The sequence below is a fragment of the Pteropus medius genome, unplaced genomic scaffold (assembly GCF_902729225.1).
Source record: "Pteropus medius unplaced genomic scaffold, Ma_sr-lr_union100, whole genome shotgun sequence".
Classification (NCBI taxonomy): Eukaryota; Metazoa; Chordata; class Mammalia; order Chiroptera; family Pteropodidae; genus Pteropus; species Pteropus medius.
The window spans coordinates 22,056,167-22,080,910 of NW_024354500.1; the positions used below are offsets into that span (position 1 = coordinate 22,056,167).

General features: G+C 35.5%; 1 protein-coding gene across 7 annotated transcripts in view; it reads right to left on the reverse strand.

The window, feature by feature from the left end:
• The window catches only part of ADGRB3 (adhesion G protein-coupled receptor B3), a 654,835-nt gene that overhangs the window by 321,966 nt on the left and 308,125 nt on the right, over positions 1–24,744 (reverse strand). For all 7 annotated transcript variants that reach the window (XM_039852889.1, XM_039852886.1, XM_039852892.1 and 4 more), the window contains 3 exons: positions 18,000–18,194; positions 4,965–5,033; positions 456–564 (listed from right to left, as the gene is read on the reverse strand). In XM_039852889.1, the coding sequence (XP_039708823.1) occupies positions 456–564; positions 4,965–5,033; positions 18,000–18,194 (373 nt within the window). The remainder of the gene's footprint in view (positions 1–455; positions 565–4,964; positions 5,034–17,999; positions 18,195–24,744) is intronic.

Consider the following 24,744-nt stretch of genomic DNA (forward strand, 5'->3'; position numbering starts at 1 on the left):
CAGCAAGAAAGTAGCTTGGCATCTTCATGAACAATGTATGAAAGATTATAAAGACTCATTTAAAAAAAAAAAAACCTAGAGTATATATAATATAAATTTAATATTAGCTTGGATAGCAATAAACATTTTTTTTGATAAATGGAAAAGCAGCAAATATTCATCTTTAAATATAAGCACATATGTTGATAAACAGTAGATCTTATAGTGTATCTTAAGGGGCCAAATGAATGCAGATGTATAAAATGTGTGTGTGTGTGTGTGTGTGTAGGTAGGTGTGTGTGTGTGTGCGCATATGTGGTTGGGCCCATTTAAAAATGAGACATCAAGTATCCATAACACATTACTCTCATATACTTAAAAATATGAACGATGTATATCACACTTAAAAATGTGTGGCGTAAATACTTGCAATTTTTTAATTTCAGTAAGATTTTGGGAAAAATCCTATTTCTTACCTACATTTCCAGTCATTAAGTATGAATTCTGAAAGTCCATCATCCCCATTCCAACAATGTGTATAAAATCTTCAATCACCTGCATTAACTCTATCGAGCCTGGATAAATCTACAAAAATAAGCAAAGATTAGATGAAATAAAATGTCTATATAATGGAATATAGAACTGGAATTTTTTTTAAAAAAACTATATAATGCGGTCGCAAATGAGATCTGATTTATTTAAAGAAATTTCTGCAACTGGCGACAGTTGTATTTTTTGAACTAATAGTTGAGAATGACAGTGGGAGTCGCAGAGCAAGAACTCCGGAAGTGATATGATGCAGTGATTAATCCTCCATAAATGTATGGAAACTCAAAATATCTAACAGACTGTCTACTTAGACATGGAGTATCTTTACGTTTGATGGGCTTCTTTTCTCATTTAAATACAACATAGAACAAACACTGATGTTTTGGGGCTTTTTAGAATTTTTCCTAGCATCTACTTGAAGGGCACTGGAAGGAAAAACAATTATCACCATCATGAAGATATTTACAAACTTTTAAGTCTTCTGAATAATAATTAAATATCTTGGGAGAGAGATTTATTTCTAATAATTATAATAATGACTGTATGAATAACCTTAGAAATAATTTTACGATCATAATAGCTCTAGTATAGGTACCTCATATGCATATGTAAAAAACAAACCCGAAACCATGCCACTTCATACACTACAAACAGAAGAGTGTTTTCTTAAAGACGACCTGATTCTGACAATAGCTCATAGTGTGTGGAACATGAAGGACATTTAAAAGGTAATATAAATGTTAGCATGTGTAACCCATAGTGCTTATAAAGTCAGCCTGTATTATATAACCATATTAGAACAAAAAGTCTTTTGAAGTTATGTTCATTTCTTTTACCCATTTAGCACCACTGCAGCTTTTAGTCATGAAAATATTAAGTAGATTAAAGAGTGTTAGTGGCTTTGTATTTGCAAAGGCTAGTGCAGAGGGGAATCAATACTGATTACCAGGAAAGCATACAGTAAGATTTGAGCAGGGGAGGGGGAGAAAGGAGGAGGAGGACTTGTTGGGCAGTGAGGGTAGCAGGCACAGTGTGTGCACTTTATAGGAGCTTGCAGCTGTGCCCATCTAAAAATCAGACATTCAGGATATATAATTTATCTATTCACATATACTTGAATATATCAACAATGGATATTACACTTAGAAATGTAGGGCATACATTTATGGCATAGATAGTCGTATTTTTTTTTAATTATTATTATTTCAGAAAGGTTTTGTGAGAAATTGTTTTCTACCTACATTTCTAATCATTAAATATGAATTGTGAAAGTTCATCATCCCCACTCCAAAAATGGGCATAAAATTTCCATCAATTTCAAGCATCTTGCTACTACAGCATTTTTTTTCTCCTGTTTTTGTGTACGTGTATGTGTATATGAGCATGTGTAGTGTAAGGGCAAATACAAATTAAAAATAAGAGGCTTAATTTTCCCTGTTGAAAATAAGAGACACTCTTCCCCAAATCCTTTCCCCTCTCCTTTTTCTTAGAGGATTTACTTTAGAAAACTAGTAATTCTTTTTGTGTCATTGAAATGTATATAAATCAGTTTTTTGCTTTTATTTTATTATCAGTTTCAAGTATACAGTACATTGGTTAGACATTTATATAGTTCATAAAATGATCCCCGATTACTCTATCTTCTATCTGGCTCTACACCTAGCCATTACATTACTGCTGACTGCATTCCCTATGCCATGCTCCCCATCCCTGTGACTATCTATCAATTACTAAACCTTCACCCCTTTCACCCAGCCCCTCAAACCCCCACCTGTATATAAATCTTTTAAAAGTAAAATAACCTCTTACCAGCTGAAAGACTCAGGCATGTCTCTCTTTGAAATGGAATCATCAAAGGAGACAGTACCTCTGTAAGTTTCTGTGGGAGGCAGAAGCCTAATTTCAGCAAGAGTTTTAGCTCTAAATTGCAAAACTACCTTCAGTCATGAAGATGTAAAAGGATTATTTTTTTTTCTTTGGGTAAAGCTAATTAACTAAGGAGTGGTCACATCAATTACCAATTGAGTTTAGGATGAACTGTGTGAGACAAATGGTGCTATCAAGTTCTCTTACCTGAGGGCTAGTTACTGTTTATCTTGAGGACATATGTGCAATGGTTTGTATCTGTTCCACTATATAAAAGGGTGGGATTTTTGTCTTTGCATTCTCTTAGCAGATTGCCTGTGACACTCAGCACATTCTAATTTAATTCTTATTCAGCAGTAAAACTTTCTTTCTCTTCTACGTTTGTGGAGAAGTTGTCTAGGTTAGCAGATTTTGTTTTCCATTTTATTTTCTAAGCAGTAGTCACATGTAGAGCAGAGGTTGGTAACCATTTTCGGTAAACAGGGTCAGACAGTAAACATTTGGGGCTTTGTGGGTCAGGGGGTCTCTGTTGGAACAACTTAACTCTGTCCTTATTGCACCAAAGCAACCACAGATATCATGTAAATGAATGGGTGTGGCTGTATTTGCAAAGTTTATTTATAAAACCAGTTTCAGGCTAGAATTGTTTCACTGGCTGAAATTTGCTCACTCCTTGTAGAGACACAGGAATTTTCAGTATAACAAAGAAATAGAGAATATAATATCATGGCTAAAATTGAAGTGGCTTGTCTTGACTAAAATAGACTTGTAAATTCCAACCACAGTGGTAGTGTATAAAATAGTGTTATATGGCATGTAGTCTTTTTATCACTTTAGTATACTATATTTTTAGTAGGATGGTTTAAATAAACATAGTTTGATCCTTCATGACTGAAGCCGATGTGCAGCAATCAAGTATTGAAATGACTCTGTTTTCTGTTTAAAAGTGTACATTTTGTTTGCAAAAACCCTCTGATGTCAATATTCACCATTTCACTAAGCTAGCTTTCCAAATGCATACAGAGCTATATTTTATTTTGTTGAGGCAATTCCTCTAAAATAAGATAAGGGGATCCATAAGAGACTATCTTTGGTAAATTTTAAACAATGCTTATTTCTAGGAGTTCATCCTTTGTGCCACAAACTTGGAAATCATTTACCATATGGCTGCATTTATGAAAACACTTTGTAGTAAAAGCCAGAAAAATAGTTTTTTAAATTTCAAATAGTTATTTTAAAAAAGCAATAAGGATCATCACATGAAAAATAATTAAAAGATAAGAATATAGCTAAGTCAAAATCTCAAGTAAATAGATAGGCTATGGATTCAGACTAGAAGTTCTGCCACCATTCATTATTTGTTGAAGTTGGGACCTCACAGCACAGAACAGCATCTGATGAATTGCGGTCTTGTTTTAAATACGGTATTATACATTTGTTTTATTTATACCCATAATTAATAGTCTCCAGCATTCTAGAAAGATGTGCTTAGCCTCTGCAGCTATAGTCTAAGGAAAGACACGATTTTTTACTGTGAGTGGACGAGGCTCTCCTCTAAAAAAAAAAAACAAGGACAAATATATCACTCAAACTAGTAGAAAAAGATTCAAGCTCTTAAACTAAGGAATGATTTTTTTCTTGCTATGGCCAGAAGCACAGAATTTGAAGTGGACCCACACTGGACTATTTTTGGAGCTCCTATCATAGTAGGAATAAAGGTATGCTTTACTCCTGGGGGCCCAGGATGTGATTACAAAGAGAGAAAGGGATAGATGGTTCATCTCAACCTCAGTAAATATTCTTATTTTCAAGAATGCATTGCTCTCTTGCAATTTTGAACAGGGGTTGAGCAGAAAACAAAGAAGTTGAACATTTGATTCAATTAAATTGTCACAGCATTGTAAAAAAAAAAAAAACATGCTTATTCTCCCTTTCTTAACTTCTAACCCCCTTTTTCTGTAACCTAAAAAATTTTATTAACCACATGTCAGTATAGCACAAGTGGCAGTGCAAAGCATTTTAAAACAGTAACTAAAGCAACATGGCCACTTGCTACACTGATCATACAGAGCAGAAAAAGAAAAAAGCGGAATACAATTTTTTTTCAATGAGAAATTATTTTTATAACTCTTGGCTTTGAATCAAAATGCACATCTGTATATATGATCCAGATTATATGTAGTGCTGCAGTAAATGCAAATGGTTTTACTAGTTAGTATCTCACAGTTCGGTTTGCAGTATGTGCTTTTAGATCTGCTATTTTTCCCACAGACTGTAGACAGGAAAGAATCTGATTGATAAGGCTTATAGTTTTTATGTATTGATACCTTAAAGTTATGAATTACTTAAATCTGCTCAGTTTTTCACATTTATAAATATCATTCATTCCATTAATTATTATTATAAAAGAGATCACTTATTTTCTCTAAAATGAGTATGATACCATCTAGAATGACTTTAAAAAGTATCCTTTTATGTTCTTGGGATAGTAAGCCATCAATTTCTTCACATATTTTTTAAACTTTATTTAGCCGACTTCATTTTAAGTGCTGAAATAACTCCAAACTTACCTGTTGTGCATCTTCCCATTTTTCCTTGTTTTCTTCATCTAGAAGGTTGCTAACTATTTGAAAGAAGTTCTGAAAATTAAATTAGATAAAGGTTTAATGTTACATGAGAGAATATACTTTTCAACAATGTCCATTTGGGCTGATTTTTGTGACAAGGGTATAAATGTTTTGCAATATTGCTTTATGACCTTAAGATTTTATTTTAGAAGATCTCTGAGGACCTTTCTTCAGCACCATAATTCTAGGATTTCGACATAACTTCAAATATACACCTCAGAAGATGTCAGAATAGGTAAAACATTTATTCTCACTCAAACATTTTTGTTCTAGTCTATTTTGTCACACCATTGTGTAATTATTCCTTACAAATAAATCTTAATTCCTTCTGTAATGAAAAGTCCCCTGTGTTTGTCTTATTACAAGTTATCCAGTTCATTGTGAATCATGTTTGCTACTTATACTGCTGTTTCAATGAGCATTACCATGAAGACAGACTATAGGGAAAGCTGAGGCAAGTAACAGGCTTTAGTGACAAGATTTCTTTAACTTTTACGACTATCTGTTTCAAAGATTACATGAACTTTCCCAGGTACTTAGGATAGCACATGGTAAATGCTCAATAAATCTTAGCTATTTTTGAATTACTATTCTTTACTCCTTCGCCTTCTGCCAGCAAGCCAAAATGGAGGAATAAATAGACACAGTAACATGTTCCATTGAAATTCCAAATCCCTACCATCATCCACATTCCTAACTAACTGCTGAAGACCTATTGACTTTACCTTACTCCAGCAATACCCAAAATGAGTTTTTGGTTTTTTCTTTCCATGCAGATAGGTATATTTTGGCATTCATTTTTCATTCCGCACATCCACAATGCCAGAGATTGGAGCTCAGTTCAGTTCAGCTGTGTTAGTGCTAGTTTCACACACAAGGGATCTTTACCAGGGAGAGACCAGGTCCCTGTCCTTTCATACTGCACTGTGTCTTCAAGACACAGGAGCCAGGAGAGAAAAATCAAGGTGCCTGGCTTGAAGACGAGCAATGACTTGGGGTCACAGGATACCTAAGAAGTGTAAAGAGAATCTATGACATTTGTCTTAAACTACATAGACAGTGGTTCCTTGGTTGTGTCCTCAGAGCCATCTCTTCTAACTAGTCTGTAAGTAATTTAACAGGAGCACTGCCTCATTGATGCATTAACTTAGAATGAGACTCTCTGGAGGGCGAAATAATCGTAATATTTTAGCTTCATCAGTCTTCTTCCCTATCTAGCTTTTCAAAATAGGCCTTTATTCTAATTCCAAATAAATTCACCTGGGTGTTTTTAGAAGAAAAACAAAGCTGCTTCATTTCTCTGGTAGTTTGAAGCTGTTAGTATCTATATTTAATTGCCCTAATTGTGCTATTTATTGTAATTGTTCCTGGCAATCACATGGTTGAAACATGTTTTGAGTCATAACCTTATAAAGTTACAGAATATTTTATTCGACTTGAAAAAATTGCAAGTCTGTTTTAGACCCGTTTTCAATTTGTTTAACCTTTTTGTACTACCAGGCATTTTTTTTCCACTTAAAATTTCCTAGTTGGAGTGATAACATTTTAAGGGCTTAGTCCATCGAGCTGTAACTTTACCTATGGGCAAAAAGAATTAACCTTCAGAGTTCTCCAATTGCCTATGGATAGTTAACTCAGTAGGGGACATGGTGCTAATGAGGCAAAAGTTGCAGATTTCATCCCTGTACATGCCAGTTAGCTGTACCGAGGTCCACGACCGTAATCTGCGTCCTAACCCCTGCCAACTTTCATACAAAATTCATGCCGCTGCTAACAAGAGACACCAAGAGAATGGGAGGCAATTTGTGCAAATGCATCTCCATTTCTGGGAAAACATTTCATAAATCATGGTTTACTGATAGTGGGTCAGTGACTCTGCCCTGTACATGAAGGCCAGTGAGAACACACAATTCCTTGATTAAAATGATAAAATCATAGTTCAGTTTTTTAAAATCGCCAAAGAGCATACATAAAAAACTGAAATTATTAAGATATAGATTTGCTAGGAAGACTGGGTGCTGTAGGCATAAAAAAATAAATATATATATATACATATGTAGATTCGACTAACCAGAGAGTATAAGCAATGTTTTTGTGCCTCCAACGCTAATAAATAGGACTACTAAATCAGTGTGAGAAAGTAGTACAGAATAAAGTTCTCCTTCTATCTGTCAGTTGGATTTGGGAAAAATCAGTTATGGGATCTAGGAGGGGCAAAGTGAGCTAAGACTAAACATCTCAGCCTGGGCTGCCGAGGGGTGGGCATTGATGGAGAGACAGTCTTTCTTGTTCACCAGTGTATCTTCAGCACGTACAAAGCATTGCTCATAACAGATATTTAATAAGGTCCTAACTTGAAGGAAATACAGTCATGCACCATATAACGACACTTTGGTCAACAGTGGACTGCATATACAACAGTGGTCTCACAAGATTATAATGGAGCTGAAAAATTCCTATCACCTAGTGACATTGTAGCTGTCCTAACATCATAGCATAATATATTACTCATGTGTTTATAGTGATGCAGGTATAAATAAACCTACTGTGCTGCACATGTAGTTATGTATTGGACATAATACTTGATCATAATAATAAATAACTACGTTACTGGCTTATGCATTTACTATATTATACTTTTAATCATTTTAGAGTGTACTCTTTCTACTTATAAAAAAATAAGTTTGCTTTAAAATAGGATGCCGTGTTATGCTGGCAGTAGTTCATACATCATGTTACCTTGTATTGATTTAATCTTGTGTCGTTTGGTTCATCACGGCCCTTAAGCATTCACACAACAATGAAATCACTTAATAATGCATTTCTCAGAATGTATCCCCATCCTTATGTGACACATGACTGTAATGAAGTTATGAAGAAAGTATACTCAGGTTCTCTAACAAGACTCAGGTATCATTTTTTGAGTTGACCCTGCTCCAATCTGCTTCATGCACATTGGAAAAATAATAAGTAAGTAAGTAAGTAAGTAAGTAAGTAAATAAATTATATTTATATATATATATACATATATATATATGTATATGTATATATATATATATAAATTCACTTTGGCATTTACTCAATGATCACATTGATAGAACAGAGCAGAACAAAACAGAATAGTATTTTGAATTGGGGATTCATAACATTTCAGGCTACTTGATTCTATTTCTGAGAAGAGTATGAAGAAGCTTCCATGGCAGCAGATCCACTACTTGCTAGAGTTCTTTAAGAGTGCTGCTGATTGTGGCAATATCTCTATTTTGATAATTTATGGATCAGGTCACTTATGTCAGCCCTCAAGTTACATCTGACAGTAGGTTTTTGATTTGTTTTGTTTTGTTTTGATCAGGCCTGATCTCAATGGCCTAGACTGATTTGAAAAATTGAGTGTCCTTGGCAAGTTGGGTTTAGAGCTTAAACTAGGCAGATGTGATTAAAAATTTTCCCAACATTTATTAATTGGGTAGTTCTGGGTAATGTTGCCCACTTATGCCTTAGTCCTCTAACCCAGAAGATATGAGAATAGCTGTTATGAAGCTTGGAGCTAATTCTTAGCACAGTATCTGACATGTATTAGTGCTTAATATATGGCAGCTTTATGATTTTATGCCCTTTGTGCTATCTTTTTTATGACCGGCTGCATAATTTGTATTTACAGCCTTATAATGGCAAATATGCACCTATAATGTTGCTACAAACTTTCATAACCAATGGCATTCTCTCCTATTTTCTTTTATAGTCTATTCCACTATGGGAAACATGTAGAACACAGAACTGATTCACGACTAACTTCAGTGCCTATAATTTGTTCATCAGAAAATTCTCCTTTCTAAGAAGGTACTCTGCCAGGAGGGGTTTTCATTTTTGTTATTAGACACCTACCTCATGAGAAGCACTGTGACAAACAGTTGTGGGGCACACAGGTCAGGAGGAAAGACTCGTTGCTTTCCTTTGCAGGAAGTATTATGAAAATCAGTGCAGTAAATGTATGTTGTAAAGAGAAGCATAAGTATTTCTGCCACGTTCAAAATGATTTTTGGCCATATGAGACTAAAAGGATACTCTACTTTATGGAAAGAGGTAAATAATTCTTTGTCCAATGTCTGAGTGCTTCCGCTTGACAAATTTTTCATGGACTATATACAATTTTCTATAAATATACTGAAGCACGTCACAGCATTTAGCTTTTTCTGAATTCTCTGTAGAAATAAAGTTGTAGGTTAAGGCTAATGATTTAAGATATCTGAGCCCCTAAAATGTGTTCTCCTCCTCTTAACCCAGCAGCAAAATGCTGGGGCACAGAGAGACAAACACAAGCTCTAAGGAATAGTTTTAATAATGTAGAACTAAAAGTTTTAAGGAATTGTGGTGGTTCTGACTAGAAATATAGGAGAACCATAAGAAAGGCTAAAAGGCAAAACAAGGAAGCAGGGACAAGCCCTTAGGGTAAGGATGCACAGCACAGGGTAGGTCATTGATTCCCCAATCTAGAGACCAGTGGATGGCTGCAAGGCCATTCATGATCCAGCTCCCTTCAATCTCCCCAACTCTCATTAACTACCATGTCCCATGCTCTCTATATGCAAGGTTCATCAGACTTTTTCATGCATCAAAAAACTCTTTTCTGTCCAGGTCTGGACCTACAGAATGCTGTTTCCATCTTTTGACTGCTCTACTTCCCATTCTTTACTCAAATAACCATTTCTTATCTTTTGTGTCTAGATTTATATACAATTTCCTCAAAAAGGCCTTAGCAAATCACTGTCCCCCAGTCAAGTATACAGGGTTTGCATTTTTTTTTTTCTGATTTTAATCAGCAAAAATTTTTATCTTTCATTTCCCAATATCTTTGTCAATCATACTTGGCAAAAAATTCCCAGACCAAGGAAACAGGTGGTTCATAGAAGTAATAAACCATGAAAATACGATGTGAAGGAAGGGGTTACATCTACCAGAAGGGCCCCTTATTCTCTGTTCTGATAGTCAGCTAATTCACCAAATACCCTGTATTTGGTGAATTAGCATGACGGTCTCTGACTCCATCTCTATATCATGCACGAGTGACTCAGCAAAAATACCATGCATTTACCTAAGTGTGAATCATTGCTCCTTCACCCTAAAGTAAAAGAGAGGATAGTAATGCAGGTAGCTAGCCAGCTTTAGAGTACCCACTAACAGGATGACAAACATACTAATTTGGAGTTACGCTGTGTAGTATTCTTTTGAAGTATATCACAATTTTTAATTATGATGCATTTGTATGATGATCAGTTTAGAGCTTTTTCCTGTACAAGCCTATAATCTAATTGGAATGATTTGTATTTTGCTCACTCTTGTTCCTTTCCGTGTACAGCATAAAGCATAGGAAAATGTAAATACTCAAATATTTAAAATTGATTGACTGCATGCCTACTGTGTATAAGACATTGAAGAAATTTTTAAAAATCAATAATTAGTCTCCACCTAATTTGCTGCCTCCTTTCAACATCCTCCTCTGCCACATACCCAATGCTACCAAGGTTCTCACTGTGTCCAAGAAAGGAATTATGACACTTATTTTTACAGTTAAGAGAACTGGTTATCTTGAGTAAATGTGGGATCAAACTCTTCCTATTCAAAATAGTATTCTGAAGCCTCAAGGCCATTCTGAACACAGATACACACTTTTCTGAAGTTTAGGACCTAATTAATGAGAAAAAAGCAGCTGTGGATGTTCGACCTGGGTCCTCAGGTCGAAAGGGGCTTCCCCTTCCATAAATACAGTTCATTCTTTGCCAAACACAGTAAGCCCTCTCCACGCATCACTACTACCACCCAACCCCTGGCAGAATTCATTTGGTCATATAAGTGCTGCTCTGTTCAGCAAAAGAATGTCATAAGGAGAGTGTTAAAAATATAACCCTGGTATCCAAGTGAAAAAAAGACTGGAGAAAGGAACATGATTAGGAAAGTTTATCAAAAGCCCAATGTAGCAGTTATGTAGGCCTAAAGGAGAGCAGTGGATGTGGGAATGGAAAGGTGAGGAAAGATATGAAAAATACTTGAGGAGCAGAAATGCATTTACTTATCTCAGAAGTATCTACTGCATACCTACCATATACCTGTTACTGTTCTAAATGCTGAGATACCACAGTGAGCAAGACACATGAGGACTGCTTGCCTCATGAGGTTTACACTCTAGTGGGTAAAAAAAGGCAAGCGAGCAAGTAAGCAATAAATAAATAGATAGATAGATAGATAGATAGAGAAATGGATGGATGGATGATGGATGGATGGATGGATGGATGGATGGATGGATGGATGGATGGATGTTAAAAATAAGATGACCTCAGATGATGATACAAAAATAAAACAATATGAGAGGACAGAGAGTGACTAGTTCAAGAAGGAATATAAGTGTTTTTGTGTGTGTGTGAGTGTGTGTGTATAAAAATGCTTCAAGTTGAATGATCAGCAGGAAAGACCTTTCTAAGGCAGTGACATCTGAGCTGAGAACAGAATGATGAGAAGAAGGCAGCCATGGGAATACCTAAGGAAAAGAGTTTCAAAAATAGGAAGAGAAACTACAAATTCTCTGGGTAGAGGGGACATTCTGGACAAGTTTAAGAAACAGAAAGAAAGCCAATATAGCTAGAGTGGTTTTGAATAGGGTTTGGGTGGGATGGAGGAGGGAGAATATTAATAAAAGATGAAAAAGATAGGTAAAGGTTAGATAAATTAGGGCCTTGATCCCATAATGATTATATGACGTGAGTTTCATTAAAAAATAAAAATAAAAATCTAACTTTTGCTCTTGAGTGGAAAACTAACTGCAGAAGAATAAGAGTAAAAACAGGGAAATCAGAAAGTAGTCTGTTTTGTTTACTGGGGCCAGAAGTGATGCTAGCATGGTTTAGGGAAACAACATGACTTGGTGACAGATTGCATAAGAAGGAAAGTACAGAATCAAAGACATGTACAGACATGTCTTGAACTCTCTTTGGATTTTGGTTAAAATCCAAAGAGAGTTCAAGACATGGCACAATAGGTCTCATGTATTTTTTTAGCTTCTCTGCACTTGGCCAATGACATTTGCATGTGTGATATACAGGACCATAATCACACCTAGATTATAGGTTAAAGCATGTGTAACATATGTCCAATTCCATGTAATCTGGCTGTGACTCTATTTCTTAGTCTCCTATTCAAGAAAGCATACAGAAATGAAATTGAGTAAGAGGAACATTATTATACAAGTAACCTTTGGTTTGCTCTAATATATATTTTTTAAGCTAACCAATTCCTAAAGAGTGCTTTAATTATTTTTTTAACAGGTGTATAGACAAAATAATTCACAGTTGATCAAGACAAAGAGTCATTATACTATGGTTTAGATCTTTTATCCAGAACATCTATCCAAATAGCACATCAATTGGCTGTTGGCAATTAGAAACTACCAAGGATTCAGGATGGCAGGAGATTATAATCCAGGGTGCCCCTAGCAGGTTTCAGGGACCAAGATCAATGGAGAATATGACTCAGAGACAAGAAACCAACCAAGACACTGGAAAAGCAGGGAATAAATCATGGGACAAAAGGATTAGGGTATGGAGGACAGTAAGTCAGGAGAAGGAGCCACAGCAGGCTGGATGACCTAACCTGAAAAGCTATGGCCAGAGGGCTCCTGCCAGCAGGGCTGGGTTGTCCGAGCTTGACCTTTGCAATTTGCCAGATCTAGTGGAATATAAGAGCAAAGTATAGAAGCGGATATTCTCTAACATTAACTAGTTCAGGGGGAAAAACTAGAGTCTTTAAGGACAGCTTTTTTCTTCTTTTAGTCACAAATCACACGGCAACTCTGACTCATTTTAAGAACGACATCAGAACATTATTCCAGGTATCTTTCACACTAATCTCATTGTTCTGCCATGATGTCAGACAGTTTGATCTGTGCAATGTCTGAAAAGCTTGGATGGGCAATTTTTTACACGATGCTACTGGCTGACGATTAAGGGCTCCAGCAAGAGGCAGCAGAGTGGGTCTACTTTGAGGTGCAGTAGATGCGGGAGGCTTGGTGGAAAGAAGCAGCAGTCAATCTTCAGTGCTCCGGGGCATGAGCTTGGTGCTGCTCTGGGGTCTTCACTTAAAAATGAAAGGTGAAAAAGCGAGTGATAATAATATGATTAAATATACTAAATGATAATTCCCCAGTGGTAACCTGGAGGAGCAGCCAAAATTACACAAACATAAATAAGTGTGGGAAAATCATTCTCAAATCCAGACTGAGGATGCTTCTTAAGTAAAGAATGAGGTACGGACCCATCACCCAAGTTTGAGCAGGCCTGGCTGATACATCAAAGTGTCAGCACGTACAAGAAGCATGCGTGCATTACAAGTTAACCCCTGGCAACACTATAGGCAGTAGCCATAGCAGTTTCTGTCCTGGGGGATGAGGCTGGCACAGGCCTCTTTGCTAAAGGACAATTCTCACAAGTCTTTCAAGATTCCCTATTATGAGCTGAATTGTGGCTGCTCCCAAATACATTATGTTGAAGCCAGAACCTCCAGTACCTCAGAATGTGTCCATATTTGGAGGCAGAGACTTTGAAGAGGTACTTAAATTAAAATGAGGCCATTAAGGTGGGCCCTCATACAACCTGATGGGTGTCTTTATAAGAAGAGATTAGGACACACAGAGATACCAGGTGTGCATGGACACAGAGAAAAGGGTCATGTGAGGACACAGAGAGAGGGCAGCCATATGCAAGCTAAGGAGAGAAGCTTCAGGAGAAGTCATCTTGAATTTCTAGCCTCTAGAACCATCATAAAACACATTTCTGCTGTTTAAGCCACCAGCCTGCAATATTTTTTATGGCAGCCCTAGTAAACTCATACATTCTCCAGTAAGTTTTTAAAAGAAAAATATTTGATAATACATGATGTCACAAAAACTATAAAATACCTGTACATTGTGCTAATGCAAATCTCAATATTTTCTTCGCTCTGAAAGAAATAATGGGGGATTCTAAAAGGACAAAACAATCTATGAGATGTTTTATTATATTTTTAAAAACCTGTGACCAAAATCATCTATATTATGTGGCATTTACTAGTTTTAGGCTGCACCATACATATTCTTAAAACATCTTTGCCTCCTTACCTCTTCCCACCTGATTGATGTGCATACTCTGTACTCCCCTAAGGAGATTGTGAGTTCCTCGCAGCCAGCAGTCATCTGCTAAATTTTGTTCATAATAGGATATACCCATGCTGATTTGTGAATCAAGATGTGCTGTTTGATATCTACCCCATTTAAGGAAGTTATTTGGCATTGAATTTCTTATTTCAGATAAATAAAGAGCCTTATTCTTTATAATAAGGACAAGGTTTAAATACTGACTAGAATAAGCTAATGTCATACAAGGCTCTCTCTAACACAGAGAAACAATAGGGAATCTTAGGCTGCTAAGTACTGACAACAGCAAAAGTTTATGACTTACAGTGATTGTCAGCTGAGTGTTATGATCCTGTTCACAACCTGGTTCTCACTGAGCCAGGAATCCTAGTTATTGATTTAAGCCATTCTCCTCATTCATTTCTCTCAATTTTAAAATAGCCCTGTAGTTTCAACCTTAAGGACTAAAGCTTCTGCACTGACTCTCATTTTCTTTGACACTTTCCCTGCCTTTCTCCTCTACAACAAGTAAGGGAAAAAAAAAAAAAAAAAGCAACGGTGCCCATACATTCTTAGGCAGTGACATGAGAAACATCTGACCTTCCTTTCTTAGCAGGAGAAATACCAAAAATGCATATCTGCATGGTAGCAGAATCTGTGGTCCAGAGATGCTTTGGGCTTTTGCTCTATTAAAGCATTACTAAACTTCTTGGATAATGAGAGTAGCTACATTTTTTGAGCTCTTACTCTATGCCGCATGTTATGTAAATTTTACCTAGATCGTTTAACCCTTACATTTGCACTATAAGGTAGGTACTATTATCTCATATAATAGAAGTGAAAATTGAGTCATAGAGAAGTCGATTAACTTGTCTAGCATCACATAGCTAACAAGGTCAAAGCCATGACCTGAAGCTCAGGATTCTGCCTACAGAGCAAGCACTCTTAATTATGACATTCTACTGTCTTGCCTACCTCTCCTGCTATGCCAAGATGGCATTACAATTCCAGCCTAAAGGCTGCTAATTCTACAAAGGGAAGTAGAAAATTCAAGAAAATTTGGAGTTCAAGATGAGTTTAGTTTATGCCATATTAAGTTAGAGATGCTAGCCAATCAGAAATTCCTGGAACCCTTTGAAATAGAGAATTGAAGTTTTAGTAAGGTATAGGGGATATTGAGTGAGACTATAAACTGGAGTTCAAGCAAAGACAATAAATATATACAAAAATCTTCTTATAAAATTGTTTGTAAAATAAAAGAGGTACAAATACTCTGGGTTTTCAGAGAAGAGAAAGATCATTTTCAGACAGTTCGGGGCTTGCTGGCATGGCATTCAGAGAGACTTGCTAGAGTTGGGCTAGGATTTTGACATGGAGAGATGGAAGAAGGAATTCTAGAAGAGGAGGACATTCTGGGTTCCTGAAAAGACACCAGCAAAGACAATGAAATAGAAAAATACAGCTCCTGTTATGAGAGCATGACTAGGTCATCTATGTGCTTAGAATTTGAAAGATATGTGGAGGACTAATGAGAGAGTAGGATGAAAATGGAGGAACTTATTTCTGATTATGCCAAAATGACAACAAAACAATCAACCAAATTGCTCTATTTAAGTCAAACCAGCTAATATCCATGACTAAGCTTTTGGCTAAACTAATTGTTCACTGAGTCAATGCATTCTAATGAGCAATTCTGTTAGGTAGTTCGGCAGGCATGAACGGACATGAGCAAGGCCCAGCTCTGTAACCTTAGAGAACTCCCTTAAGGACCTCCCAGAAACACCTATTTTTTTATATTATGAATCACCCCAAATCCTAAGGCACAAAGGCCATAAAATTTGCTGGCTTAAACCAGCCATAAACACGTGCGTAGAAAGTAATATCCCAACTTGCCCACGACCTTAGCCTCATTATAATATCATGCCTATGCCCAGAAGTTCATGAATCTAATTATAACAGACTGAATTCTGTCATATAGCAATCAAATGTTGGTCAAGGTGACCTCATATGCTGATCATCTTGTACTGCCCTTGTACCCTCCATCATAGCCAAATATAAACACACTTTCCCACTTCTGTGCTGTTACAGCTGTTTGCTGAAAACCCACTCCTCTCTTGGAGCATAATACTCTTTTTTATCGTTTCACCTCCCAAATTCCACAGGGCTGCAGCCTTCCTTAGTGTGGCCTGTCTCCTAAAAATGTACTTTCAATAAATCTCATATTTTCTAAATCTCTTTGACCTATAATTCTTTATTGTGTCAGTATGGAAAAGCCAAGGACTCCTTCCAAGCTGCTAGGGTGATGTCAGATTTCACATCACCCCAACAGTAACAGTTCAATCAAAATATGTTCCCAGTATAACCTGGTAATCTTAATTGCTTGAATTTCGGAAACTAAATATTTTAAAGTCCTATATCTTGAGAGTTAGAACAGGCCTTAGAGATTATTTAATGTTTTAAAACAGTTTTGAAATTAGAACTTTTATTTTCAGTCAAGGACTTCAAATACTATTTTTAAATGTAAATGCTAATGTATAGAAGCATTTCAGAACTACAGGGAAAAGCTGTACTCAGCTCACTTTAATAAGTTTTGAAAATTGGAAAACTGTACCATTTTTTTGTAAGGAAAAAAAAGTATCTTTGAAATGCTGAAATGATGGTAATCTTCCCATCCTATCCCCCAATGTATTTTTACAATTAAAAATGTATTCCTGGGCACTGGTGATATAATATAGAATGCAGCTTCAATAATTCTCATAGCAGTTACTTTCAGCAGTATATGCATATATTTAAGTAATATGCATGCCTTCATACATATCAGAGTATCAATATTATTTATGAATGATGCCATGATTCCAAAAAGCCTTCTTTTCCTCTTTCCCTCAATAGCTGATTAAAACAAACAAAACAAACAAAAAGCCCTCTGCATTCTGGAAGTGAAATGCAAATAAACTCCCAAATGAAGGGTAAGATGAAAGAAAACTACCTGATCTGGGAGTTTTGCCAAACCTTTACTTTAATGAACTTTATGCAAAAATACAGGAAGAACATTATGCTAGAAATGCAGAAATCAACTCAGCATTCTTGGCAGAAGTACATTTTAGCCTACAGCACAAGAAGAGTTAATCTGAAATGCAAACTCGAGTTGCATTAAATATGCTTTGTTTGCCATTCAACAAGCTTTGTTTTAATGGCAAAGGCAATACTGAAATTGGGTGAGTACTTAAACTTTATTATGGAAGTAAATGATGCTGCTCTAGAAGGATTCCATGACAAGGAAAATATGCTGTGAGGAATTATTGAATTTCTAATTTTTTTACCCAGAACAATTCTCTGTTTGCCTAATATTTTCAGGTAATGGTTCCACAATATTAAATATGGCCCTCTCCCTTCTAATAGCAAACCCCCAAATAAAACTTACAAGTATGTCTTCTTTGTACGTTATAGTTAATATGCTTTCATTATGCTTAATGTACTTTTAATAGTCTCCTATGGCAAGATGGTGATATTAAATGTGGGAAAAAAATATCCATGATACAGCCTTGAATTTGCTATAGCGCCTTTTATCTGAGAGCCGAGAACACTTCACACACATTCTCATTCAGTATCTCCTTGAAGCGTATTATGATAATTTTATGGTTGAGGACACTAGGGTGTAGAATAACTAAGGGAACTGAGGTCATTTCCAGAGCTCACACTAAACACAACCTGATGTCTCCCCCGAGTCCAGGCTGCCTCCAAGATGGCTGCACTGGCTTCTTCAAGCTAAAAATTGATTGCTACTTCACTAGTTTTTTCCTTCATGGGATTATCTCCCTTACCTGGACACCATCAGATGCAGGGATGTAACTTGCTCTTTTAAATGTGTCTGTCACATTTCTGAGGATTTCCACGGACATCAGAAGATCGCCTGCATAGAAATTTTTCCTCTGAGTTAAATCCAACAGTGTCTTGGTCACCTGGGACATCCCATCACCTGCCAGCATTCGCTGTCCCTTAGCAAGGTGTTCTTTAATCTGGATAGTCAAAAGAACAGAATAAACATCAGAATCTTCCTTCCTATTTCTCTACATATCTTCATCCAGCCAATATATTTAAAATTGAAGAGTTGACTTTAAAATAGCTTTGTAATACTTGAGAGGATTTCAAAACTGTAAATTGTGTGTATCGCACACTCAGAGAATGAACATGCAAAGAGTGTACTACACATTTTGGCAGACTTGACAGATTTGTCTTTATCTCACTCTCAGAACACACACTTCAACATAGTAGAAAAACTATGTATTAACTTAGGTTTTTAATTGAAGTAAAACTGAATGTCCTGAACATGGAAATAGTAAGGTGTGGTCAGAGATGGAAGATTATTATAAACACTTTGAAATTTCCATTTGTATTAACAAGCCAAGCTTAATAATTTTTTGCCTTACCTCTTAAAGTAAACATATCTTTCTATAGCAGCAAAATAAAAACGACCAAAACAAAAACAAAAACAAAAAACATCACAAAAAACGCTCAGCTAGGTCTTCAGGAGCAGAACAAACTATTAAGATTCAAGGCCTAAATTACTTTTATGGCCAGAGAAATGTGCCATCAATTTTTATATTTTCTTACCTTACAGTTCAAGAGAAGGAAAGCATTTTATAGTGTGAAAGAATGATAAGGTAGAGAGGATAAAGTGATAGCAATAATCCATTACACTTTTCTTTGTTTAATAAAAGGTTAATCTTTATCATCTCATTGCTAAATTTATGATAAAATGAACATATCAAAAGATCATGAAATAATCAAGAACTAAAACAGCAGAGAACTACTGAAATAATGTTAAAGTGTAATAATTGTTATGATCAATTTCCCATTAAGAATCATGCCAACAAGTCCTATAAAGTATGGCGATCAATCTGAACTAATTCAAAAAGTTAGGAATTTTCTAAAAACTGTATTTTAAAAAGTGATATTTTGCTACTTGAGATATTTTACTTTTCTTTGATCTCTAAATATATCTTGATGGAGTAAAAAATCTTTAGAGATGTATTCTATTTCTGTTGTGTTATGCTAAAAAACAACATATTTAGGGAGTTTATTTCTTCCCATTTTCTTCTCTCATTGCCTCCCTTCAGTAGAAGCCATCTCTCCCTGCTTCCCCTCAGTAGAAGGCATCAATCCCTGACAAAAGCCCAAAGGATTGGTATGGGATCAATGACCAGCCTCTACCTATTTCTTTTCTAAATTACTGATAAATATTTGTAATTTTATGTTTAGGTCATGAGTTCTGTAACTTCATGTTTTTGCACTGGCTATGCCACCCTCCTCCCTAACATATCTCATGTTTATGTACTTCTCAGATTTAGTCCTGGTTCTTCTAAATATTTAAACAGAGTTAATCAACTCTCTTCTCTGTGCTATCTCTTCTCTTATACATACATCACCATATCACACTGAATTATATGAGCAGCTCATTTGCTCATATGATTTTCTGCCCCAGTTATCCTTTTGAACCTCAGGGTAGGTTCCCTGCCTTATCCACAGCCTTGGAATATAGCACAGTAAAAGTCTAGTAGAGTAAATTAAATTTTTATATCTTAACTATACCTATATGATATAATTCAAATGGATGGTATTTGGAGCCAGCAGTGCTCAGGTTTTAATTTAAACTTTGCAACTTATTATTTATGCAATTAAATCCATAGGAGACAGTTTATCATGTCTCCTTCATGATTTGAAAAATATACCTACGTGGTTAAAACATTTTAAAAATCATTTTCTTAATTCAAAGGAAATCACACAAGCCTAAGATTATTAGCATGAACTAATGCATCACAGGAAACATCTTGTCTTGCCGTGGTCTGCGTGCCCTATGTGATCTAGTTCCTGGGAACTTGTAATAACCTCTTCCCTCATTCACTGTCCTCTAATCTCTCTGGTCTTTTTGATCTTCCTCAACAACATTTAGCACATGCCTGTGTCAGGGCCTTTGCGTTTGCTTTTCTTTTTGCCCTGAAGTCTGTCCACAGATATCCATATCCTTTTTTGACATTTCCTCAGAGAGGTCTTAGCTGATTCTCTATCTAATATGGTATGCTTGTCATTCATCTTGCCCCCCTTCACTGTGCTCAACCTTACCTGCCATTGTGCCATCAATGTTTTGGCTTCTTTGTTTTATTTTTGTGACCCTGCCTCCCATTAGAATATGAAGATACTTTGTCTATATTGTTTACTCTTATATTTCCAGCACCTAGAAGGTTTATTCAATATACTGAACAAATTAATTAAATAAATGAATGAACGAATGAGTCAACTTCCTTCTATGCTCACATTAGGTCTTAGGATTAAATTAGGCACACTTGAAAGCTATCTTAACTCTCTCATCGACATAGTCTATAGCAAACACTAGTATTATATAGCATGAGAAATACCTGACTTAAAGAGATAGTGCAGCTTCTTGGCATGAAAGTATCTGGTTCAGTAGAGGGAGTGTGAAGAAACTTCTGAAGTGAAATGAAGTTAACAAGGTCTAACCTAAAAAAATGTCACAAAATTCAGTTTGTGCTGGCAATGCAAATCCCAGCTGTGATATTCAAAGCCACAGAGGACTTAAATGATTCACCATTAGAAATAGAATGTAGCAATAGATGCCAAAGTAAACATCATCTGACTACTTCAAATCAGGTCTGTATCTACTATTTCGGCAATGTACATCCATGCCTGTGAGGGATCTAACTTGCACAGGTCTAATGCATCCTTCTTTCAAATAAAAATATCACAACACTGTGATCTTGAGGAATAAACATCTAGACATGTTTTCTGTTTGCAATAAAAATAGTACAGAAGGCACTGGATGGCTCAGCTAATCAGAGATAGGAAAGCGAGTTTTTCATGTCTCGGTCAGCATCAAATGTGGCCCCAGTCAGTAGTAAATTAACATCAATGCCATCTGACAGCTGCTTAGCAGGCTTATGTGGAATGAGTTGTTCTTAGCATAGCTCTTTGCAGACAGGTGCCCAAATCACAATGCCAGCTCTCACAATCAGCATTAATTAGCATCCTTCCTGGCATTGTCAATGGAAAGCACCCAGAACAAATACCTTGAAATATTTGTACGTGATAGTGTAGCATTTATAAAGAGTATCAAGAGCATTTGGATAAGTCACATTTCCATCTGTAATATATTTAGTTGATAAAAAAATTCCAGTTTCTTGATATTCCTTTCACAATACAAATGTACTTACTGTGAAAGGTTCTTTCCTTACCTCATGCCTACCCTTTCACTACATTTTTTCTAGAATGAACAAACTCATCTTTATCTATAGGTCTGTTTCACTCTTTCCTAGTTTATGAAGCAGTAGAATTCAGACTGGGTTTGTTCAACATACCTCTTCACTATTTCAAATTGTCTTTTACTTGCATTCTACCTCTCTTCCTTTGTTATCTCTATGCTTTAACTCTCATCCAATTCTTCTTCAATTTTTTCCTCTCTCAAAAACACAGACTGATGTATATCTCATTTAAATACCAACTTCTCATATTGCTACTTCCTTTTAACTATTGTCTTCTTACTGTTTCTCTTAAAAATGAGAAGTATGAAATCTGATTTGAATCCCACAACTCTTTAAGTTGCAAATTAAACGCAACAATTATCCGTTAAGCGTTCTCTCTGGAAATCTTACTAGTATATTTTGTTTAAAAAACAGATGGAGTCTTCAAACTTGGATTTAAATTGTGGTTGTACTATTTACAACATAGGATCGCTGGACAAATTATTAGTCTCTTTCCTACGGTCATTTGATCTGTCTGTAAAAAGAAGCACACATCATCACATGGTTGTTATAATGGGTTAATACAAAGGTAGAGGTTAAAAGTGGACATTCGATGACTGTTTCTCTTTCTTCTCTTCCCATCTTCAACTTCTAATTCCTCTAAATAGTACCAGTGTGGTTATTTTTACATCCATCCTTTTTACCTATGGGCAAGAGACAGATCCTGGTGCAGGTCCTCAACACTTCTCATCACACTCATTACAATAGTCTCCTAACCTGTCTCATTGAATCTTTCCCGATGCTACCTTTTACATGTCTGAACATGTCACTTCTCTGCTAAAAAAAACAAAACAAAACACCATAAAAATCCATCCATTCTTATATTAAATAAAATATACCCTCGAATGTTGATTTATAAGACTACCCAAATATAATCTTAACATATAATTCTTTTATTTCACTGTCTCATTTTGCTCAACTAACACTGTTCTCTCACTATTTCTATTCAGTTGGTAATTATTTCAATCCTATCCTTCCATTTCTATTTCTACTTAGTAATTTAATTCACCTTGCATTTGAATTCCTCCAATTAGCCTTTACTATGTTATTATTACTGATTTTTAAACTAGTAATACGTTTTAATCAATCTACTTATTCCACTATTGCTTCTTAACCATTGCTTCTGAAATTCTCTTCTTTTTTCAAAGTGTATTTTTCTTTTTCCTAATCTTTTAGTAATTATTTTAGTAAAGCTCTGTGAATGATAACTACTTTTTTTTTTTAAGTTATACTCACTTTTGATTGATCTTTTAGATAGGGACAATTTTATTTTCCTTTTAACACTCTCATAATATGATTTTAGTGCTTCCAGTATTGTTAAACAGTTGAACAGCCAGTTGATCTTTTGTAGATTATGTCTTTTCTTTGTGGTACCTCTTAAGATTTTTTCTTTTGTCTTTAGTATAATGCAGATTAAGTTTATGTAGATTTGCTTTTCTGTATTAGGAAGTTTTTTCAATCTAAATATCTTATCTGTCTTCAACTTTGGAAAATTGTTAGGCACTAACTCATAGAATATTGCCTCTTCCTTAGTCTATTTATGTCTCTTTCTAGAATATTTTTCTATTATATTATGTAAATTTCTATTAAATGTATATTAATTTTCTCATTCTATTCTTCATTTCCTAAGTTCTCTTTTATATTTTTCATTTCTTTATCTATTCTGGATTCTGAGTGATCATTTTTTAAGCATAACTTCTAGATGACTAATACTTTCTCCAATTGTGTCTAACTGGCTATTTATTCTATCCATTAATATCAGTGACAATATTTTCCATTTATAGAAGTTGTATTTAATCTTTTGCCCATTCTCCTGTTCCTTAATTATCTCTTATCTCTTAAATTACTTTAGTTTATTTCATATTTTCTATTATTTTTACTTATATTGCTAATTTGGTTCCTATATTTGCTGATTCTCCCTTATAATTGTAATTATTGTGAACTCACATTCAGTGGGATGCATTTATCTTTCAGGAGCCCTATGTTGTTGGTTTGTGAAAGAGTTGCTAGAGACTAGTTTTGAATGTGTTTTCTGAGAATGGGTATGTTTTTCTGATGGTGGGGCCATCAGGCTGTTCAATAATATCGGATCATTTCCTGCAAATCTCTATGTTAATTCTTTCTCTTTATGTCTCAGACTAAGAGTGTCCAGTTTTGGGGAAAGGTGATTTTTTTTCCCCATCTTCCTCCCAAAACTTTACATGAACTGCAAATTTCTTGAATACATCCTAAAACCTCTAAGGTTTTTCTAGCCCATGATGCCAGAGCAAGCAAGATAGTGCTGGATCACTAAATGGGGCTTGGTTTAGCATCACTGCTTTTGTGAAAGGAGTCTTGTCAGCATCCCCAAGTGGACTTTAGAGTCTCAGCCTCTACCACCCAGAACTCACAAATAGCCTGAAACATTCACAGGCTGCTGAATCACCAGTGTTCCTCTATAGCTCTGGCTTTATTTTTTATTTTTTTTTCTCTCTCTTCATTTCTGATATCTAAGGTTTTCCCGGTCTTTCTTTTGAGCTCAGATATGACACAGCATTTGATTTTTTTTTTTCTTGCTATAATTTATGCAGAAGTCAGTATGATCTGTGAAGTGTCAGCTTGGTACATCCCACTGTTCCACACTGCTGTAGGTTCCTAATACCAACCAGACTGAACTACTCACCATTTCCCAAAGAGAGCCCATGGATTCTGCCTCTTCTCCCTGACTCACACTCTTCTGTTACTTTAAATGTTCTCTCTAAATCCTTTTTTAAAGTTATTTATCCTTCCTAAATTCTTTTCAGATAAATGTTAGCATGATATGACCACTATTTCAAACCTCATAGAAATAAATCTTGCTCTATCTTATATTATTATAGTGTTTGTGTTCTTCTCCATTCTACTAGACTATAAACTTCCAAAGGCCTGTAGTTTCTTATTCATCTTTCCCTGTAATTTCTAGCACACTGTCTGATACACAAAGGTATTTGCTCAAGTGCTTGCTAAATTAAACTGAAACTACAAAAAGACTTTCTTTTCCCTCCTGTAACTGTCATCTTTCAAAATTGACAAGGTAAAAACATAGCAGTCCATGATTATTCAAAACAAAGAAATATGTAGTAATTGGAGAACTTTTACATTTCCAGAATTGTCTTTTAAAAGAAATCTAATGAATATAGGCAGATGATTTCATAAATTTTAAACATCTACAGTTATAGTTATATAATTGCTACCTTTTAAAAATAATTAAAACAATGATGTAGCATTTATTGAG